This window comes from Bradysia coprophila, unplaced genomic scaffold, assembly GCF_014529535.1.
Source record: "Bradysia coprophila strain Holo2 unplaced genomic scaffold, BU_Bcop_v1 contig_350, whole genome shotgun sequence".
Lineage (NCBI taxonomy): Eukaryota > Metazoa > Arthropoda > Insecta > Diptera > Sciaridae > Bradysia > Bradysia coprophila.
The window spans coordinates 9,818,785-9,837,363 of record NW_023503608.1 but is presented as its reverse complement, the minus strand read 5'-3'; the positions used below and the strand labels follow the sequence as shown (position 1 = coordinate 9,837,363).

The 18,579-nt window shown below is 35.6% G+C and overlaps 2 protein-coding genes across 3 annotated transcripts; one reads left to right on the top strand and one right to left on the bottom strand.

Moving 5' to 3' along the window:
• Positions 1-1,935: 1,935 nt before the first annotated feature.
• On the top strand, positions 1,936-5,174 carry LOC119080853 (putative nuclease HARBI1). The gene is made up of 3 exons (XM_037189427.1): positions 1,936-2,086; positions 2,146-2,596; positions 4,608-5,174. The coding sequence occupies exons 1-3, from the start codon at positions 2,028-2,030 to the stop codon at positions 5,148-5,150; spliced, it is 1,053 nt and encodes a 350-aa protein (XP_037045322.1). The 5' UTR covers positions 1,936-2,027; the 3' UTR covers positions 5,151-5,174.
• A 550-nt stretch (positions 5,175-5,724) lies between these two features.
• Positions 5,725-18,408, bottom strand: LOC119080838 (palmitoyltransferase app). Of its 2 annotated transcripts, none has more exons than XM_037189398.1 (11): positions 18,098-18,408; positions 13,890-14,214; positions 13,751-13,824; positions 13,542-13,628; positions 13,251-13,435; positions 13,073-13,184; positions 12,842-12,999; positions 12,630-12,751; positions 12,425-12,554; positions 12,303-12,366; positions 5,725-8,762 (listed from the first exon to the last, which is right to left on the bottom strand). In XM_037189398.1, the coding sequence occupies exons 2-11, from the start codon at positions 14,066-14,068 to the stop codon at positions 7,927-7,929; spliced, it is 1,947 nt and encodes a 648-aa protein (XP_037045293.1). In that variant the 5' UTR covers positions 14,069-14,214; positions 18,098-18,408; the 3' UTR covers positions 5,725-7,926. The 2 variants fall into 2 exon arrangements, with proteins under 2 accessions (XP_037045293.1, XP_037045294.1); XM_037189399.1 differs by lacking the exon at positions 18,098-18,408 and adding an exon at positions 15,104-15,321.
• Between the last annotated feature and the right edge of the window lie 171 nt (positions 18,409-18,579).

The window sequence follows — 18,579 nt, the reverse complement described above, 5'->3', positions numbered from 1 at the left end:
AAAGTCGTGGGATAACGGCTAACATTTTTCTTGTGCATTGGGTATCCAAGGCTGTAAACCTCTTTGGCTGTTTGGGGAGGTCTCGTAGGTAACGAACCACACTCAACGTAACGTTTATATGACGGATTATCATACAAAAAATTCACATATCGATCGTAATGATTATCGTCGCCGTTATGATATGGTGAAATCCCGGAAATCTCCAAAGTTTAGTCTTGATAGTATCAATATTACGCATGGATTGACGCGAGATTTATGGTAGACTCATTTCTGATTTGCATGTTTTACGAATATTTTTATAACTTATTTGCTCGTATGTTTGGTTTATTTAACTTTGTTTACATCTAACAAAATACACATGTCCATCATGAAAATTATTACATACTTACCAGGTATTAAGCATGGTTTCCACTCAACAAAAAGTACTCCGTGTGAGAGTTATGAGAGCTGTCAAATCAAAAATTGAAGAAAAAAAATCAATTTTGTCTTTTGGCGCGGAGGACTTTTTTGCTAAGTGGAAATCAAGCCTTACTTTACTTTCATTTAATTTAATCACAATAAGGATAAGCTTAGGGTTAATTTTCACTCAGTTTTGCCTCCGTTTAGCTGTATCACGCCACTTTTCTATTGTTTAAAGAGTAAACGGAGTGGAAATCAAGCTTATTCTATCATAATTTCGACGAATATTCCATTTTTTTAACAGTCAAGTAATCAATTACGATTGCAAGAGCAAGGTGCTATTCCGCCGTAACAGTTACCACTTGGATATCCCATTTTTTGACAGTACTCATCACAATATTCTTTGCACGTAGTAAAACCATCTACGTAAAAATTGCTCGAATCAGTTTTATTCTTTTTTCAAAAAAAAACTCAGAAAGTAATTCATTTCTTATTCTCACCAGCTACCATAGCCCAAACGATCAGCGCAAATGCAACGAAAATAAAAAATGTTTTATAGTTCATTTTAAGCTCGATTTTAAGTATTATTAGATTATCTAATGCAGCTTCAACAAACTGTCTAAAGATTTTCTTCATATTGACTAGAGTCAGAATTGAAAGTTGTATTTTCTTATCTCTTCCATTGCAATCATTTACGTAATATCAAAAACTGCTTAGGGTGGTTCAGTTTTGTTAGTTATTCTAACGTAGAATAACGTATCATACTTGTATCTTTGCTAACTAAGAGCTTTTGTGAGCTTTCGAAAGCGTTTAGCTTCTTTCGTGTTCCTATAGAATCCAAAAGAAGCTCAAAGCTCTTGAAAATTGTCAAAACCTCATGGAAAGCAAGGCTCTGAAAGAACAGACTTCTGAGTTGATCACGAAGGCGGGACACACAAATTTTGACAAATAGAAACTCTTTATTGAACATACTCATTACAGATTGTTTGAAATATCAACTTGATAAAAACTATTTTTTTTTTTAAATTACATTTCAAACAATCTATAATGAGTGTGTTCAACAAAATGTATCAATTTGTCAAAATTTCTGTGTCACCCGCCTTCGTGAGTGTCCCAACCTGTTCTTTCAGAACCTTGCACAGAAGCACAAATACAATGCGATACGATGTTTTGGCTTAACACAGCAGTTGACTGTAACACATTTATATAACACAAAGGCGTGTAGCGAATCACTAAAATTTTTGATATCTCCGCTGGAAGTCAAACTTTTGTTTTCAGAGAACTATATGGCATAGGCATACAGTGTATGCAACTCGCAAGCAAATGCTTTCTTAGGCTCACAATGTATATTGTCACACTCGACCTGCGGCTTAGTGGAGTACAATATAAATATCTAGTTCTCTGCTTCTATAAGAGCATTTATGCAACTCAGAATCGTAATGTGCGATGTTGCATACGTATTGTGCATACGTCTGCGGAGACGCCTAGCTACGGCGTCTGCAGAAGTCACACCATACCAGCCATACCAGTACGAGTTTAATTTTTTTCAACGATCTGACAGCACTGCTGACGTTTGTTTACATTTTTTATGTTGATGTTTACTATTTTGTTGTTTTGTTAAATTAATAATGGAAGAGGTGATGGTTACTTCAAAGATCAATTCTGTGGACGATTTAAGCGATGAACAGTAAGTGAATCAAAAAGAAACGTATACGACAGCAAAGTATACCCTTCTCGACATTGCAGATTCCTGGAAATCTTCAAAATACCGCGAACAGTTTTCATGTTCCTGTTCGGCGAAATAAAACGCCACTTCAAGCCGCCTCGTTTGAAGGCTGTGACACCGATGACCCGACTAGCTTGTTGCCTTCAAATACTTTCCAACAAAAAGCTCAACCAAAATGTTCTGCGACAAAATGTTTCGATATGTCCATCGTTGTCAGTGTCCCAGCCAGTTGTTTCGCGATCCGTCGACATGGTGCTAACCGTCTTTGAGAAGAAAATATGCCCCAAGTGGATTAAGTTTCCCACAGCTGACGCAGACATTGCGAAGTGTAAAGGACGATTTTTCGACGAGACTGGACTGACAAATGTCATTGGTTGTGTGGCGTGCTTGAACATTAGTGTGCTGCCTTTCATCAACAATCAGGAACGGTTCGGCAATTCAGATGGAGTTCAATCAATAAATGTTCAGGTGGTGAGTAAATTCAATATTTTGTAGATGTTTTATCGACGTCTATCGTAACATCCTCGAAACGAATTTCTCTTCTCTCAAATGACAATTGATTCGGAGTCGTTACAGTGTCATAATCATCTCCATACTAGTATTTGATCGATCGTATTTGACTTTTCTCTGTCATTGTGTTTAATTAATTGATGAGACGTAACATAGGAGTGAGTAGAAAAATTCATCAATGTTAAAACAATTCCGCACACGTTCCAATCTGATGTTAATCATCAATTCTGTCAATATTTATTTCATCAGCGTAAATTAGAATTTCCGAGATGAATTTTACTTTGATCCCTACGGGGTTATCAGACGGTATGAAAATCTTTTCTATGAATTTATTTTGTTTTTCCCGCACAATAAAAGCGACTACGAATCTCTATTGCTTTAGTAGTCAATTAAGCGTCGAAACGCTGTGACATTCGACAATTTTAGAAATGCATTTCCAAGTAAAATTTGCCTTCGTCTGTATTGCAATTTGTGCAGCTCTGAGTTCGGTAGTAGCAAATAATAGTATACGGGAAGGAGAAGCCTGTTTAGTGCAATATTTGCGAGCCAAAGGAAAACTGAGTGAAAACTTCCATTCATCCCAACCACCTTCATCACAATGTCGTCTTATAACACCACTGACTGTTCAGATCATTAAGGGGACAGTAGACGACACAATTACTACAGAAATTCCAGATGCGGCTGACTGCTTAATCGAAGAATTTGGCAATAAAGAGTCTGTCGATTATCTTATTAAGATAAGTGTGGTGGAAATGAGTGGAGTAATAAGCGAAGCTTACCGAAGAGCACTACTTAGGACGACCAGAAACGATTTTCGAAAGGAATTGAAAGAAATTTCGAACTATTGTGAGACGGACAAGAATGATTTTATCAGTGTTTTCAACGAAGTTTTGGGAATCAAAAACGAATCGTTGGCAGTAGCTCAACAAGAATATTGCTTGGCTAAGTATGTGGCGGACAACAACATCATAGATTTTGGTAATGCGGATATCAATCCTGAACGCATCGATGCGAATAGTGTCGATTGTGACGGAATTGTTGAAGCTGATAAACGTTACAATGAGAAAGAGTTAACTGATAAAATTACGGCCGCTGGGAAAGGAGGGGCGACTTTGAGTTGTGTTATAAATTACTACCGAAATAACAATATCTATGATTCGATCGTTGGATTAAAAGTTATTACGAAGTCGAGCGCATCCAGACAAAAGAAAGAAATAGAAACAAATAGACTTACAGAAAATGTTGGACAATTTGCTATAGCAATGTTCAGTTGTTCAATATAAGTTTCCCAAAATGATCAAATTCAATTCACTTGTCATCTATTTCTAGATTTTGAAATACATTTTTTTTGTGCATTAAATTTTGTGGTTTTTTATACATGTTTATGGTAGCAAGACGTAGTCATTCCTAGAAGACTGGGAATACGATCTGATGTTATATTAAATATTGAGCGGACATTCAAATAGTTTACACGCCTAAAAATTGGAATTTTATACCTCTCTCCCACTCTGCACGCCTATGTCCAAACGTTAACATGCACGTTTTTGTCCAGATCCCCTTCTCCCTTAAAAATTTGAGCTCCTTCGATGATGTAAATCACAGATTTTTGTAAACACACACTCCATTTTACTGTCTGACTACCTGATCTTTGAAAATGTGGACGTAAATTTCCACTAGCCAAGTATAGAGATTTTTAGCTGTTCCGTGTTGATTTAACATGATAACTGTTACGCAATGTTTGACCACCTTCTTAATCTAAGTGGTTTTCCCCTCGCTTTTAGGAACCTGAAGAAAACAGCAAGCAATTTCCTTAAAGTGTGATCTCATATTGAGAAACTTTACTGTTACTCTTCGCAGTAAATTTGTAAGAATGTTAGCGAACCTACAATGAAGCCACTTACTTTATTTTCATTAATCCCAAATGCGAAATTAAACTGCAATTTAAATAGAATTCAAATATTTAAATTTTCAGGTATGTGATTACGATATGAAAATACTCTCAGTCGATCCTCGATATCCCGGCGGTGTACCTGCAACAGATATCTGGTCCGTCTCCGCCGAAAAAGATGAACTGGAACGCTGCTATCGGAATGGCAACAAACACATTTTACTGGGCGGACCGGATTACACGTTAGAACCGTGGCTTATGACGCCATTCTTACCGGACGCTCTTTTGACGAAAGAAAGAATCAACTTCAATCAGAAACATGCACAGGCCCACAAAAGGATATTGAAATGTTTATCCATTTTGCAAGATAAATTCGAAATTTTGCTGAGTACTCGTTACCCTGCCGAAAAGATGACGAAGATTGTGAATGCGTGTTGTGCATTGTATAACATTTTCTTGGAACACGGCTGTTTCAATGACCAAATCGATGTGGATGACTCCGGCGTGGTAAACAATAAAGATATCAGTGATTCATTGAACGGTCAAGTTGATGGTCCAGATAGAAATCCTTATTACAATTTTGGCTGCGAGATACGCGATGAAATGATGCTGCATTTGTCCGAATAAAAACTAAATCGAAACGAAGCTCCATGCCAGAAGATTGTTTTTATTACTTACAACGTGTTTAGAAAGGAGTCATATCTCAATTTATCACAACATTTTCCGATAAGAATGCTATGATGACTTTAAAAAGAAAGTTCCCTTGATGGGTTTTCAGTCTCTTCTTATTGGTACCTACGACTAGCAGCGTATTTTATTCGAAAAATTAAGTTACTTCTACCTCTCTTACTGCGATGTCAAGCGCTACCATTTAAAATTCAAAGATTCAAGTTCCTTCTTGGTCGCTCGCTTGGTCGTAGAATTCTTAGCGTAACCTCTATGAGCGTAACAGTAAGAGAATTATTTCGCTTGAAAGTAAACGCGGGGTTTATTTTGTAGAAAAAAATCGTTTTATATTTCTTTTGATTTGAAAACATTTTCCTATGACAAAGTAACAAAAATTATAATTTCTTACGATGGATTCTTAAAGGTTTTCTCATTTTACAAAAATAATGAAAATTATCATTTTTTCCTTCTTTTTTTTAAATAATTTTTAGTACCCACATCGAATGGGCCATTGTTTTAACAAATTGGTTGTTTTCTTTACTTTGCTCACAACTAAAACTCGTAAAATAAATATTTTCAAATGCTAGTCATTGTCGTTGTTTAATAATTTAAATGCAACTTGACTTACTTATTATGGTTTTGTCATTTTTTATTACCCGCAGGACCAGTAGGTTAGTTTCAGAATTTTGGCTGTCAGTTTGCGCAAAGGATTGGATACGTGCAGAGCAACGGAAAAACATAACCGGTTGCAAGAATTTTATGTTCAGAAAGAGTGGACGGTGTTCTTTAGACTCAGAATCTCGTCCAGAATAATAGAGTAAGCCGAAATAGATGCTGCTAAAGATTAGAATTTTGAAACTAAAAAAAGGAATAAACTTTGTACAGCATGACAGAGTTTAAAAATTACGTACGGAACGCTAAGCGTAACTTTTTCGGTTAAACATATTTTAGGACTTTAGTGGAAACATTTTGGTCGTTATAATTCCGAAAAGAAAGTAATCTTTCGTCCGAAGTTTTCTTAAAAAAGTCTTCCTAAAATGCGATTAGCGCAGAATAAATACGACTGCAAAAATACCATTTAGTCAGTTCTACGGGTAAGGGTTTTTTCAGCTCAATAACTTTAACAATATTTTCTAAATCTCATAATAATCACTCTTCTCTTCATGACCTTACATTCTACAGTTTTAATCAACTAATTAAATTGTAAATATTTTCAATAATTTAAAAAAACAAAAATTCACATCAAGTTCCTTTCCATTTACACTACAAGCTGTGTTAAGCTTATCCGTCATAGCAAAAATATTTTCACTTTTTTATTTCTTAGAATGCGAGTGCCTATGTCTGCACACTTTACTGTTTCTTTACCTTGGTAATTGGTTGCTTTTTTACAGTTTGGAACAATCAATCGGTTAATGGTACGTTCGAAATGGTGATTATGAACCCAACCCCATTAATCTTCCACAAACGACAAACAAGTCACCAGTATTAGTATAGAGTCTGTTATGTTTCTTTTAAAGCTTATGCGACAGATTGAAGCAAATTCTTGTACTTCATTTGGTTTAACTTAAATTTTACCATCAAAGACGGCAATAACCAGATCTCATCATTTCCTTTTTACGTCGTTTCCGATGATAGACAAGCGTCTGCTCATATGTTACTAATATATATTAACGAAGGCGCTCCCATTTTATGGCTTACATAACAATATCAAATTTCTGCGTCTCAGACAATAGTAGCCATTGTCTATTTTTGGTATGCGCTATTTTTAGCAAATAAAATGGATTTCAGTCGCTTGATTGTGAACCAATAAATGCTATGGAAAATTCTGTTAAAGAGCGAAGGAAATTTTATAGGAGGTGCGTTTTAATATATTATGGATGCGATGACGGTCCTATTCTATTCTGTCAGCAACTAAATTTAGAGGTATTCTGCACGAAAAATGAATGTTAAAATTAAATGAAGTAAAAGATTTCGTATCAATATTTTGAAAATATTTAAACCGAAGTAGTTATAGATAACCATACTGGTGACCTACTCGTGGTCTGTGAAAATGGTAATGTTTAATTAGATCCACACTTCAAACTTTTCTTATACCAAATTCGTATCGTTGCTCCAGATAAACAATAGACACCAAAATTAGAATGATTTCACATTTTATTTTTTTCGAGAAAAAACAAATCGGAAATAAAATTGACAAAAAAATTTCGGCCTACATGACAGTGGACGTCAATTTTCACTTTTTTTTAAATTACTTATTCGTTTTGACTTAGAGCACATCTTAAATAATTTTCTCTTTCAAAATTAAATTAAAAATTTGCATTTGTCTGCACACATTGGCAGTACCTTACACACATGAAATGAAAAAAAAAGAAAAGAGAAAAAACACAGCAGCAGAAAATAACAATAAAGTTTCTCTTCGCAAAATGTTCGTTTGTTCGCGCTTAAATAAAAAAATAATTAAAAAAATCTAGCTAACTGATCTTATAGGAAGGAAATGAATCTCAGTCGTAAAACATTCTCAGCGAAGACACACGCCACAAGTCAAATGTTAGATCTATTTTGGTATCTAATTTGTGACTTTGTCGATTCAGCTTATGGTTTGAACCCTCGCCAGAGAAAAATTAACTAACAGACGAACCATACTCCTAATTCTCATCCATCCAACCTTCCCATCAATTTACACATGGATGCTGTACACTTTGTTGCCGTAAAGCTTTCATCGCATTCAAAAGTCGATTCAAACGATTGCCGTTTTCACCAGACACGCTTGCGAGTTATTACCAACACTCGAACCATCGTCCAAGCTATCCAAATCTAATGCCGTATCGATCATTGTCGTGTCGTGTAGCAAACGCATACGACTCGGACTGCAAAACGATGCATTTGCGGTCGTTGTTGCACTACTGCCATTTACAGCGTTCGACGACTGATCGACTATGGCCACTTGAGGTATCACATTTTTCATTTCCATTGAACTGGACTTAGGCATTCGTTTATTGTTTAAACTAGACCGATCTACTTTCGTTGATTTGATCATCTTTTCGTTTACCAATTTACTGCTATCCTTCGGTTTAGCCATACCGAACGTTGCGACCGCCAGCGCTGGATCATCCAAATCCAAATCGTTGGCAATCATCGTTGACGATCCGTCAGTTAATGTTGCATCGACATTTCCACTCGTTGATTTATTTAAATTTTCCGACGATGATGTTCCTGCCGTTGTCTCTACAATATTTGAGTAGACATGCAAATTTGGATCGGATTTTTCACTATTGTCACCAGCTGGTATCGACGTCGTCGACGGTATATTGGAGTAGACATTTTCGCTCAAATCTTTCTGGTGAACTTTTTGTTCGGTGCTATTCAGCTTACAGTCATCATCATCCAGTATGTCGCGAAATAAGTTCGAATAACTGCCGCTCAAATTATTGCGATTGCTTAAATTCTCCAATCCATCATCGTCGTCGACATCGTTGTCATCTGTCGGCGTCAGATTCATTGGATCAGCTGGACTGTGTAGCGTCGAAATGGGAAGTTCATTGTCAACCAGATGAGCGTTACTAGTCGAGTGACCTGCAACAATAAAATAAAGGTTAGACTCGGATATTTTCCAATTCATTGATGGGATGAAAGAACAGAGATAAAAAAAAAATGTTGATGATGATAACAGATGGATGACAATAACAATTTTGTTGAGTGTAATGTGTTAACGTGTTATTCCAATTGGTATAATGATTCATTTATGAGTGTTAGCGGCGTAAACGAAGCTGGCAATTTTTCAAGCCTGCTATTCTTATCACCGCCATAAAGCAGAAGCCGTATTTAGCAAAAAGCAAGTAATGAGATGACAAATCTAACAACAAAATACTGAATATAAACTTAACAATGTAACCGAACGCATGCAGATCTTGTTAATTACCAGGAAAATTGAAATAGGAGTTTGCAGATCGTAAATAGGCTCTAATGACTGAACGCCAGTTCGTGTTCAGAGCAAGAATTTAAAGGAAATAAATTCCTTGAGAGGTAAAACTTCATGGTCGACAATGAAAACCGTCGATAGTTTATTATGAAATCCTTCAAAGGCTATTCTCGAATGAATTGAAACTATAGAAAGTGGTAGACCCATCCAGAGATGTGAGATCACCTGAGAAAATTGTAATTTTAGTTAAGAATACTTTCTGAACTCTGTCATTACCGGATTGAGTTATGTTAGTTCCTTTCAGGTCAATTTTTTTAGCTCTTTTAGTCCCATTTGCTCAAAAGTGTCCTAAACAATCTGAATGTCTCGATTTGGATCAAGATAAATCAATGAAAGTGCAAAATATAGCAAAATGAATGTAAAAACATTTGAAGTAAAAGATTTCGTATCAAACACTAGACGATACCTTGAACCGAATGAAGAAGTAGCACATTTAACGACTACACGTCATAATACTCATGTCGTTTGTAACACATCAACAAATTCGGGTGCATAACGATTACTATCGACATAAATACAACGAAAGGATTGATTTAAATTTAACAAAAAAAAAGTTATTTCGAATAGTTCGCCATTGAAAAACGTCCAACTGTGGTAACACAACAATAAACGAAACAGAAATTCTAAGAACAGAAATAAAAATCGAACTAAGAAAACTAAAACAAAATAGCTTCAATAGAACAGCCTTCTGTTTAAACTAATGTTATGCAATTGAGAACATAAAACATAATTCTTTGTCAATCAACTCACCCCCAAAACAAATTGGCTCAATTGCAAAAGGCTCAAAATGATTTTTCATTTTCACACAAACAAACGAAACGTTTTGCCAATGAAAGCATTAAAAAATGGAAAATTTACAAATTTTTGTTTTTAGAAATTAAAATTGTTTTTCTTTTAGTTAAGATTATATCGCAGGCTTTGTTGTTTGGTTTTTCTTCTATTTTTGCTTGTATTTTCTTTATAATAATAAATTTCCATCATTTTCATTTAAATAACTGGTTTTGTTACTGTTGTTGTATTAGTGTGTGGTTGTATATGAATATAACTATAATTTTACTTATAATTCCCTTTTATTTATTATGTTTACGTTTGTGTATGTAGTATATATTGGCTAAATTAATTATTTATTGTGATTTTTAAATATTTTTTCCTCTTTGTCTTAATTTAATATTCATAAGGACGCCATGACCTAGGAGTATATTTTTATGTTGGGTACATTTGTGTTGCTATTTCAAACGATTTGTAAGTATTTTACGTCTGTAGTTACTCGAATCGTATATTTAAAGGGGAACATCTCAACTATTATTTAATCAGATAGGAAATGAAATGCACATACATCTGGTCATTCTAATTGGAGTTAAGTTATATTTATGTGAATCAAGAAGAATTGAAGTAACACTTGTGATCTTTGTCCTTCGAATCTGGATTCCTGGTTTAAGCAGTATATTTTAGGTCTTGAAACACATCAGATGGCATGCGGTACGACCTTTCTTTTGTGATTTAAACATTTCTAAGATTTCTGACAGAAAAATGATGGTTCATCCGAACTACGTGTTTTCACCTATGGGATAATTCATCAATTTCGTAACGCAAAAATCGGGATTATCGAGAAACACCATACCATAATAGACTGTATGCGGCTATCAAACAAAACTACTTGATAAAGGGTGAGTATGGTTTTGTCGTCTTAAGTGTACAAAGTAAAATCATGAGGAAACTGTAGAACAGTTGGTTTTGATTGGTTTATAGATTATGATGATACAGGCTGATGTTATTGCTATTATTTCTGGAGGAAGTTATTTCGAGTATTTTATGATTATTTAGGCGCCATTTCGATGTCATTTTCTTTACTTATCAAGCTACCAATGGTTTCAGATCTTATTGTCACCAATCGCGCAACTAATGGTAAATAAAACGCATGATCAAGAATAAAGAACTTGCATTTTATACATGATCCATCTAGACGGATTCATAGTAATAGATCTGTTAGAGACAAACACGACAAAGTGATGAGGTCTAGCTAACGTTGCTTTAAATAGCAAAATGTGCGTTATACCATTCGAAGTAAAAGACTTTTTATCAATAATTAGAAGATACTTTTAACAAATGAAGTAGCAGATTTAACGAAATTGTCGAACTTGTTCGTTTGAGGTTTGTTAAATGTTCATACTGATTTAGTGAATTTAGGTGATTTAGGTGATCTAGATGCTGATAATATCGAGTTTGACCATGTAGAAGATAACCTTATCTAACTGTGTCGATGCATGACACGAAGAGACTGTTCCTCTTTACAAAAATGTTCTAAATCAATTTCTACGCTTTCTCTGAAGCTTTTCATATTCTATGGAAACCAATGTACCCGAACACAATTACCTACGCTTATTAGTAATCTAAGTACAAAATAGAGAGTAAGAGAGACTGTGTTTTTTAAAGCTTTTGTTTTTTTAAGTTTGATTAAATTTTTATCCGGATTTTTATTTAGTTGAGCGAATATCGCTTGCATTTAGCCAGCTACGTAGCCCTCCACACGCACGAAAAAAAAAAGTAAAATCGAAAACGAATTACAAAATAAAACGCAACGATTTAGGAACTCTCCTCCTCACTGCTCGACGTTTCGACTATGGAATTTAAACCGCGTCCCATACCGCCGAGACCGTAGCTCATCGTCGAATATTCATACACATTTGAGTAGCGTTGCTTCCGTTTCGCCGGACTCGGAACATAGTGATTCGAATAACGTTTATTTTTGTAGTAATGATCACGTTCGCGTACCCGTAACATTGGATCGATTTCACTCGGATCGTTAAAATCTAATATATCAAAGATATCGGGCAGACCGGGACTCTTCAAGTCGACAATGACTTGCCGGTCCCAGATGTTATTCCGATTGATTGGGTCCCATGGTCGTTGACGCGGCACGGCCCGATTTTTATGGTACGGATATCGTGGCATTATGTTCGGATCGCTGCATTTCCGTTGCGGCGAAAAATATTTGAAATGTGTAGGCACTGGCACGTTACTAATTTGGTTCGTTAGAGTTTCGTGTACGAATGATAGACCAACCGTATAGTCGCTGGCCGACCGCGATCGGTTGCGATAGAATGTGGTTGGCCGTAGTGGCAACGGAGACTTACCATTTTGTAAATTATCGTAGCTTCGCTGTCGATAGATACCGGAATTGATCAGATTGGGATGCAGCTGAAAAACGAACATCGATTAAAGAATTGACCTTAAACGGTGAAAGACGTTGGAGTACCTCTTTGTCGTAGTATTTGTTATCGTTGCTCCCAATTGATTGACTGACTAAATGTGCCGTTTGCATTGCATTGTTATAGCGTTCGGGTTGTTGCATTTGTACGCGATATTCGTCAGTGACAACGCCACGACTAGAAAAAAGTTTTTTTTTAAACAATTCGGTTGTCCAAAACGAGCTCTCCTCATTTTTAAAGAAAAATATTTACCGATCAATCAAGGATGGAGTCATGGGGCCACATATGATGTAGAAACAATTCATGCAAATGTTTCCGTGAGAGTAGGGGTTTATGTTGTGTTGTGCACCCTTCGAGGAAAACGACCCTTTTATCTGAAAACGTAAAAAAAACGATTAAAATCAGTGATCGATAATGGCCCGGTACAGTGAGCATATCAATTGTAACACAAAATGGAAACTTACATCTTCATTAGTTGTTTGATCACTTGTCGTTAAATATGTGTGGAAGCCAGCTAATCCTATCACAGACCATATTGAGAAGAAGCAAATGAAAATAATAACAACACTCGCCGGTGACATTTTGATGATTTCTACAAATTCTTTGTTTGTTGCTTTTGCTACTACAATTGGTGAAGAAAACAAAAAAATATTATCGTAAAGCAGTCACGTCGAACGAATGTCTCCGGCACTTACATAAAATTAAATGTGTCAAGGAACAGGCGAATATAAAAACGGTTAGAAATGCTAGAGAGACGATGAACATGTAGAAAAATCTATAGTTACGCTTCCCCACACAATTGCCGACCTGCAAGAAAATCGGGAAATTAAATGAGAAACGCCGAACCGGAAATCCATTCCACGTCCTCCATACCCATGGACAGTGATGATCAAATCGGTCCACACAATTGTCGCATAAACTACAATGCGATGCTCGTGGCGGACGAAATATTTTACACGTAAAACAATATTTCAATTTGACTGTTTGACCTTTTACCAAAACTTCTTTTGTGCGCGGTGGTGGACGATATGTTGGGCTATTTAACGAATTTGGCACTTCTGCAAATTGAGATGTTGTCAATTTTGTATCCGTGAACAAGAAAGACACATTCACTCAAAGAAACTGGATTTAAGATTCTTGTGACTTTTCGTTTCTTTGACTTACCAATTTGTTTCTCAATATATGCAGCCTCGTCATGGGAAGCTCTAGGAATAATACCAGGATCTGTGAATGTGGTTCTGAACAATGCACCTGTGAAGAAGATAATTGTTGAGAAGTGAGAAATATGAACAAAAATAAGTGAAGAGCTTTGGCGGATATCGAGGACTCCTGATTAGCTTTCGTGATAACATTGTGTGAAGACAATCACTTACCCATTGTGAAGAAATACAATAAACCACCCACAATCGGTATGGCTGGATTTATTTCCAGTGTTAAGTAAGGGCAACTGCAAAGTAAAATTCCATTAGTCTCTTAGTGTATGTCTGGCAATCTATACTGGCGAGGACTTACTCAAATGCAAAAAACAAAACACTAGTCACGGTAATTAAAACCACGGTTAGATAAAAGACTCCAGTATTCGGTGCAGACATCAAATATCCGTCACAGTAGAATTTATTTCGTCCAGCAAATACTTCCCATTTTCGTGTTACACGTGTGTTTGGCGCCATGGTCCAGCAAATTAAATTCATTTATTTCCTTGTTCAGTGAGAGTTGGTATGCTAAGTGGTATTTAGCAGTTCACGTATCGGTGTATCTGGTAGTTTGATGTTGTTGGGGGTAATTGAAGGGTAAATTTGATCCGTTTAATTTGAAGTCATGGCGGTGCTGTTTAGTTCTGCAAATTGAACAGAGAAGGAAAAGGTTTATTGTGTGGAGTGGACACGAAATTTCCTTTTTATTAAAGAAAGTCTAGGTGCTCGAAAAATTGCTTATTGACAGCGGATGTTCTAATTCGATGAACGAAAAGACAAAAGACAGTAAATGATCAGTCCGTTCTGTTGAACACCAATCAGTTTCTGAGGCAAGTTTAAGGAATAAGCAAAGACGTTTCACCTGCTCATTTTGCGATCGAATGAATACGAGAAAAAGGTATGAGACAAACTCATTGAAGAGAAAAACCGGCGCATGCCCAAACATCAATTTGTTCAATCTTATGTCTCAAATCTGAAATTTTCCATAAAATTTTGTTCTCAGAAACAGAAATTAAAATCGTGATTGGTTTCAAAGAACAATTTTCATAGAACTAGTCACAGAAATATAACATTCTCGTCACAAACAGTCTCTTGTCAATGTTACAGGGGCTGTTTGAATGTGGCTGCTATAACGCTCCTGTTTAATTGCAAACGCATATACAGCTTATACAGGTGTTAGTGGGACTCCAATGTTGATCTTTGAACCCATCATCGGTAAGACAGATAAGACCACATATGGTGTTGTGCGTAACAGATGGTCGGAACGCGATGTTAGTAAATGAAAATCAAAGAAAATTATTAGAACATAAAACGATGATTGTTATGCAAAAATAATTGTTATGCAAAAATTGTAGAAATCGACAAGTAAATTGAACCTCTTCGCCTAATTAAGTTGATGTGTAATTACAGCTAATCGTACACCCAAAACTTTCGTTTTCCCTTTGACGCAATGAAGTCACCTCAAAAACTCAAGTGCACAACTATAATCGATAAACACATTTATAGTTTAAGTTACGTATTCTGTTACCTTACCTCGTTAATACGAAAGAACAACAACAAACGACAAAGAAGAAATCCAAAGAAAAGACTTTCAATTGTGTGACAAATAAATGTAATTGAAAATGCTGATTGGATTTAATGTGCAGTGCAATGTGCACATAATCAAATTTTTGCTGCTGAATTCGCTGGTGAATACGACAAGATTCGAACTTGAATCATAACAACAACATTTAGTGACTCATTACACACACACACAGCGGGATACGTTTTGGAGATAACTAATGTGTTGCTTGTCACAAAAGAACATATAAGCCTGTCGGCATTAATTTTGTTGACTTACATTTACCATTGGTTTCATGCGATTTTTTTTTAATTTTTTTTGATAACGTAAGTTCTGTGTGATAAGAGGTGTAATACGGATGCGTGTGTGATAGAAAAAAAAGAAAGAGAAAATGACGGATGTAAATTTTGTTCAGCTGATTATTTTCTTGACAAACTTTCCCAATGGGTCGCATATTTTGTAGGGATTACTATTGAAAGGGAAACTACATCGTTGCTTCATTTAAATATCTTAGTATAAAATCAATGTACATCAGTCGAAAGCCTTCAAGATGGAATGTATGTGTATGTAATCGTTAAGAATGCAATCAACCCGAACAAACCATAAAAGTGTGAGTTCCTTGCCGACACAATAAAATGTTGAATGTTTGAAACACTACTCAATGTTCGAATATTAAAAATTTAGATACATAAAAGAACAGAACTTTTAGTTTTTTTTTGTATGTTTAAATGTATAATAATGTCCGTATGACATACATTCAACGATTTTTTGATTATTCGTGCTAGTTGACGATTGACCTAATCGTGAACGACAGAAATAAAACCACTCTTTTATTGTAATTAAGTGGAACGTCGTAAACGAATTGAAATAAGAATTCGTAATACTATCGAACGTAAATAAAGAAAGAAATGAATTATACAAAAGGATTCAATTCTTATTTTAGATCGTCAGCGAAAGTGAATAATTACATTCGGTTTTCGCCTAATAATAAATTATCGATCAAAAAAGGAGTAACTTCATTATATGAAAACGTTGAAATGTGCACTGTAGCACATATAGAGGTTGTCGTGCGTCTCAAGGATCTGAGGTGAAGACAAATTAACATTTGTTTCGTTAAGTTGTACTGTAATATTAAGACAAGGTCTTCAGAAATTAGTTTCTCCTGGTCGGGAGATTTTCTCCGTAATTTAGTCTATTCAAACATAAAAAACATTGTAAAGTTTGATAGAGACGTCTTACTACTGTTGACCACTGCGTTCCATAAATGGAAAACCTTTGCACAGGTTGATACAATCAGAAGGAATGCGTGTAATTGTTACTAAAATAGATTGTACAATGAAACCTGAAAAATTTTCCATGCATTGAAAACAAGAAACTTTGCGTTGATGGGATTGACAATTATGTTGGATATTCACCACAGGCTAAGCAACGGAAAATCCAGTATTGTAATCGACCAATGGTATACAAAAATTTATTTTACATGGAAAACATACTAATTCCAGTGGTGGCGTTATCTAATATGCAGAACAATCACCAAAACAAACAAACAGAGCATAATTACTCTTCCCTTTCCCATGGATCGCGTGAAGCGAAAGTGGAGATAAAATGCTGTTTCGACCTCCGGAACCAGTGGTGGTCAGAGGTTAGCGTGGTCTAACCATCTTCAGTCTTGTAATCGACCATTGGTACAAAACTTTATTTTACTTGGAAAACATACCATTGTAATCGACCGATGGTGCAAAACTTTATTTTACCTTTTATTGGTCGATTACAAAGTCGATCATCAACGAGAAATTGCTAGTGTGTTCGTGTTTTCTGCCATACAAAATGCGACGTGGAGTTTAACTTTTCGTAAAAACCAAATGATCTTTGGGCTCTGAAGTCAGTGGAAGAAAAATATCCATTGTAAAAGAAATACGTCAACCAATTTGTCTGTAGTAGAAGGTAGTGGTAGGGCCTTTGGTATTCAGATCTCAAACCGTTAATAAGAAGTATTATCACTGTGACCGCTATTGACTGTGATTGTAACTGATTGTCCACTACTTTTCTCGTATCTCCGAGAAAAACAAACATTGTTGATACAATTCTTCGCTGGAATTAAATTGAGGAAGTGTTTGAATGAATTACGAAAAGTATGTACCGTCGCGAGTCCCAAAAAATACAAAATATAGCCATCCAGAATCAAGGCACAGAAGAGCACGACGAAAATAGTGAAAGTAAATCCCTATCAAGCCACAAGGCACTCTGTGACACTTACAACTAATTACGACAGCCGTCTCGTTCCGCAATGTATACGGTATCAATGGTACTTTGTAAATCAACAGAATGAATTCACTACCAAAAAGGTTACAGATCAATTACCATACATTAACATTAAACGAACATCTTTTTTCTCCCAAACACTCATTGACTTTGTTGAAAGAAATATGCATAACAAGTCCAACACTGAGTAGACAGTAGACGTACAACAGAACGAGGACTCATTTGTGAATAAATACACACAATTAATTTACAAAGCAAAGTCAACATCAGAGATAGGGTACGGACCCCAGTATTCGGCATAGTTTAGAATATCGGCCACAACAATGGGTTTCATTGGGTTTCATTGTTCTAAACAATAGATGGCCGATATTCTAAACTATGCCGAATACTGGGGTCCGTACCCTAGCACCCGACGAAATTATAATTAATTAATTATAATGTTCACAAATTCACTTCGACGAGATAAGCTCGAACGTGATGAACGTATTATAGGGAGCGATAAGAAGCAAAGTGTATATTGATAAAGGCAAATATAATCACTGAAGTGAAGTCACACCTTACCCACTTATAATATTACAAGAACGAAAAACAGACAACAATCAAAATAGCAAATGGGGAGCTCGATTAAGGAATACGTCCATGTTCCGGGTATTTATCAATTCGTTGCATTCCAACTTTAGGATATTTGTCTTTATTTTACTTACCAATCCTTTTTGTTATTTCTACTTCTTGCTTTCAATCAATCACATCACCACACATTTTCATTCATTTTGTTTCGCTAGTTTTTTTTTTGTTGCTATCACATTTTCCATTCAATTGATTTTTAACCTCACCGAAATACAGTTCAAATTAGAATTCTTATTGATCTTTATTAAAAATGCACAATCGCGTCGAACATAAATTTATTATGACAATCAAAATCGTGTTATAGAAATTGGAGAAATGAATTACACGAATTTATTTTAGAGTGAAGAGTAAGTGTTGTGTGTGTCATGATGAAATTCTGTTTGTCAAACTGTTCGAATTTTCGAAAATATTATTTCGATGTAGGAATGGTTCTCGGGCTGGCCGATAGAAGGCCAAAGTGGTTCTGATCCAACTGATTCAACTGAACAGATTGTTTTAACGGAAAATAGACCCCTCTTCTCAGATTTACTGTAGAAATAAGCATACTATCTGATTTTTC

Excerpts from the sequence above, each read along its gene's own strand:
- LOC119080838 (XM_037189398.1), bottom strand. The coding sequence starts at position 14,068 with ATGAATTTAATTTGCTGGACCATGGCGCCAAACACACGTGTAACACGA. Across the intron at positions 13,629-13,750 it reads ATTGTATTTCTTCACAATGG|GTGCATTGTTCAGAACCACA; the intron begins GTAAGTGATTGT and ends TCTTCTTCACAG. Across the intron at positions 12,752-12,841 it reads ATCAAACAACTAATGAAGAT|ATAAAAGGGTCGTTTTCCTC; the intron begins GTAAGTTTCCAT and ends TTACGTTTTCAG.
- LOC119080853 (XM_037189427.1), top strand. The coding sequence starts at position 2,028 with ATGGAAGAGGTGATGGTTACTTCAAAGATCAATTCTGTGGACGATTTA. Across the intron at positions 2,087-2,145 it reads GACGATTTAAGCGATGAACA|ATTCCTGGAAATCTTCAAAA; the intron begins GTAAGTGAATCA and ends TCGACATTGCAG. Across the intron at positions 2,597-4,607 it reads AATCAATAAATGTTCAGGTG|GTATGTGATTACGATATGAA; the intron begins GTGAGTAAATTC and ends TTAAATTTTCAG.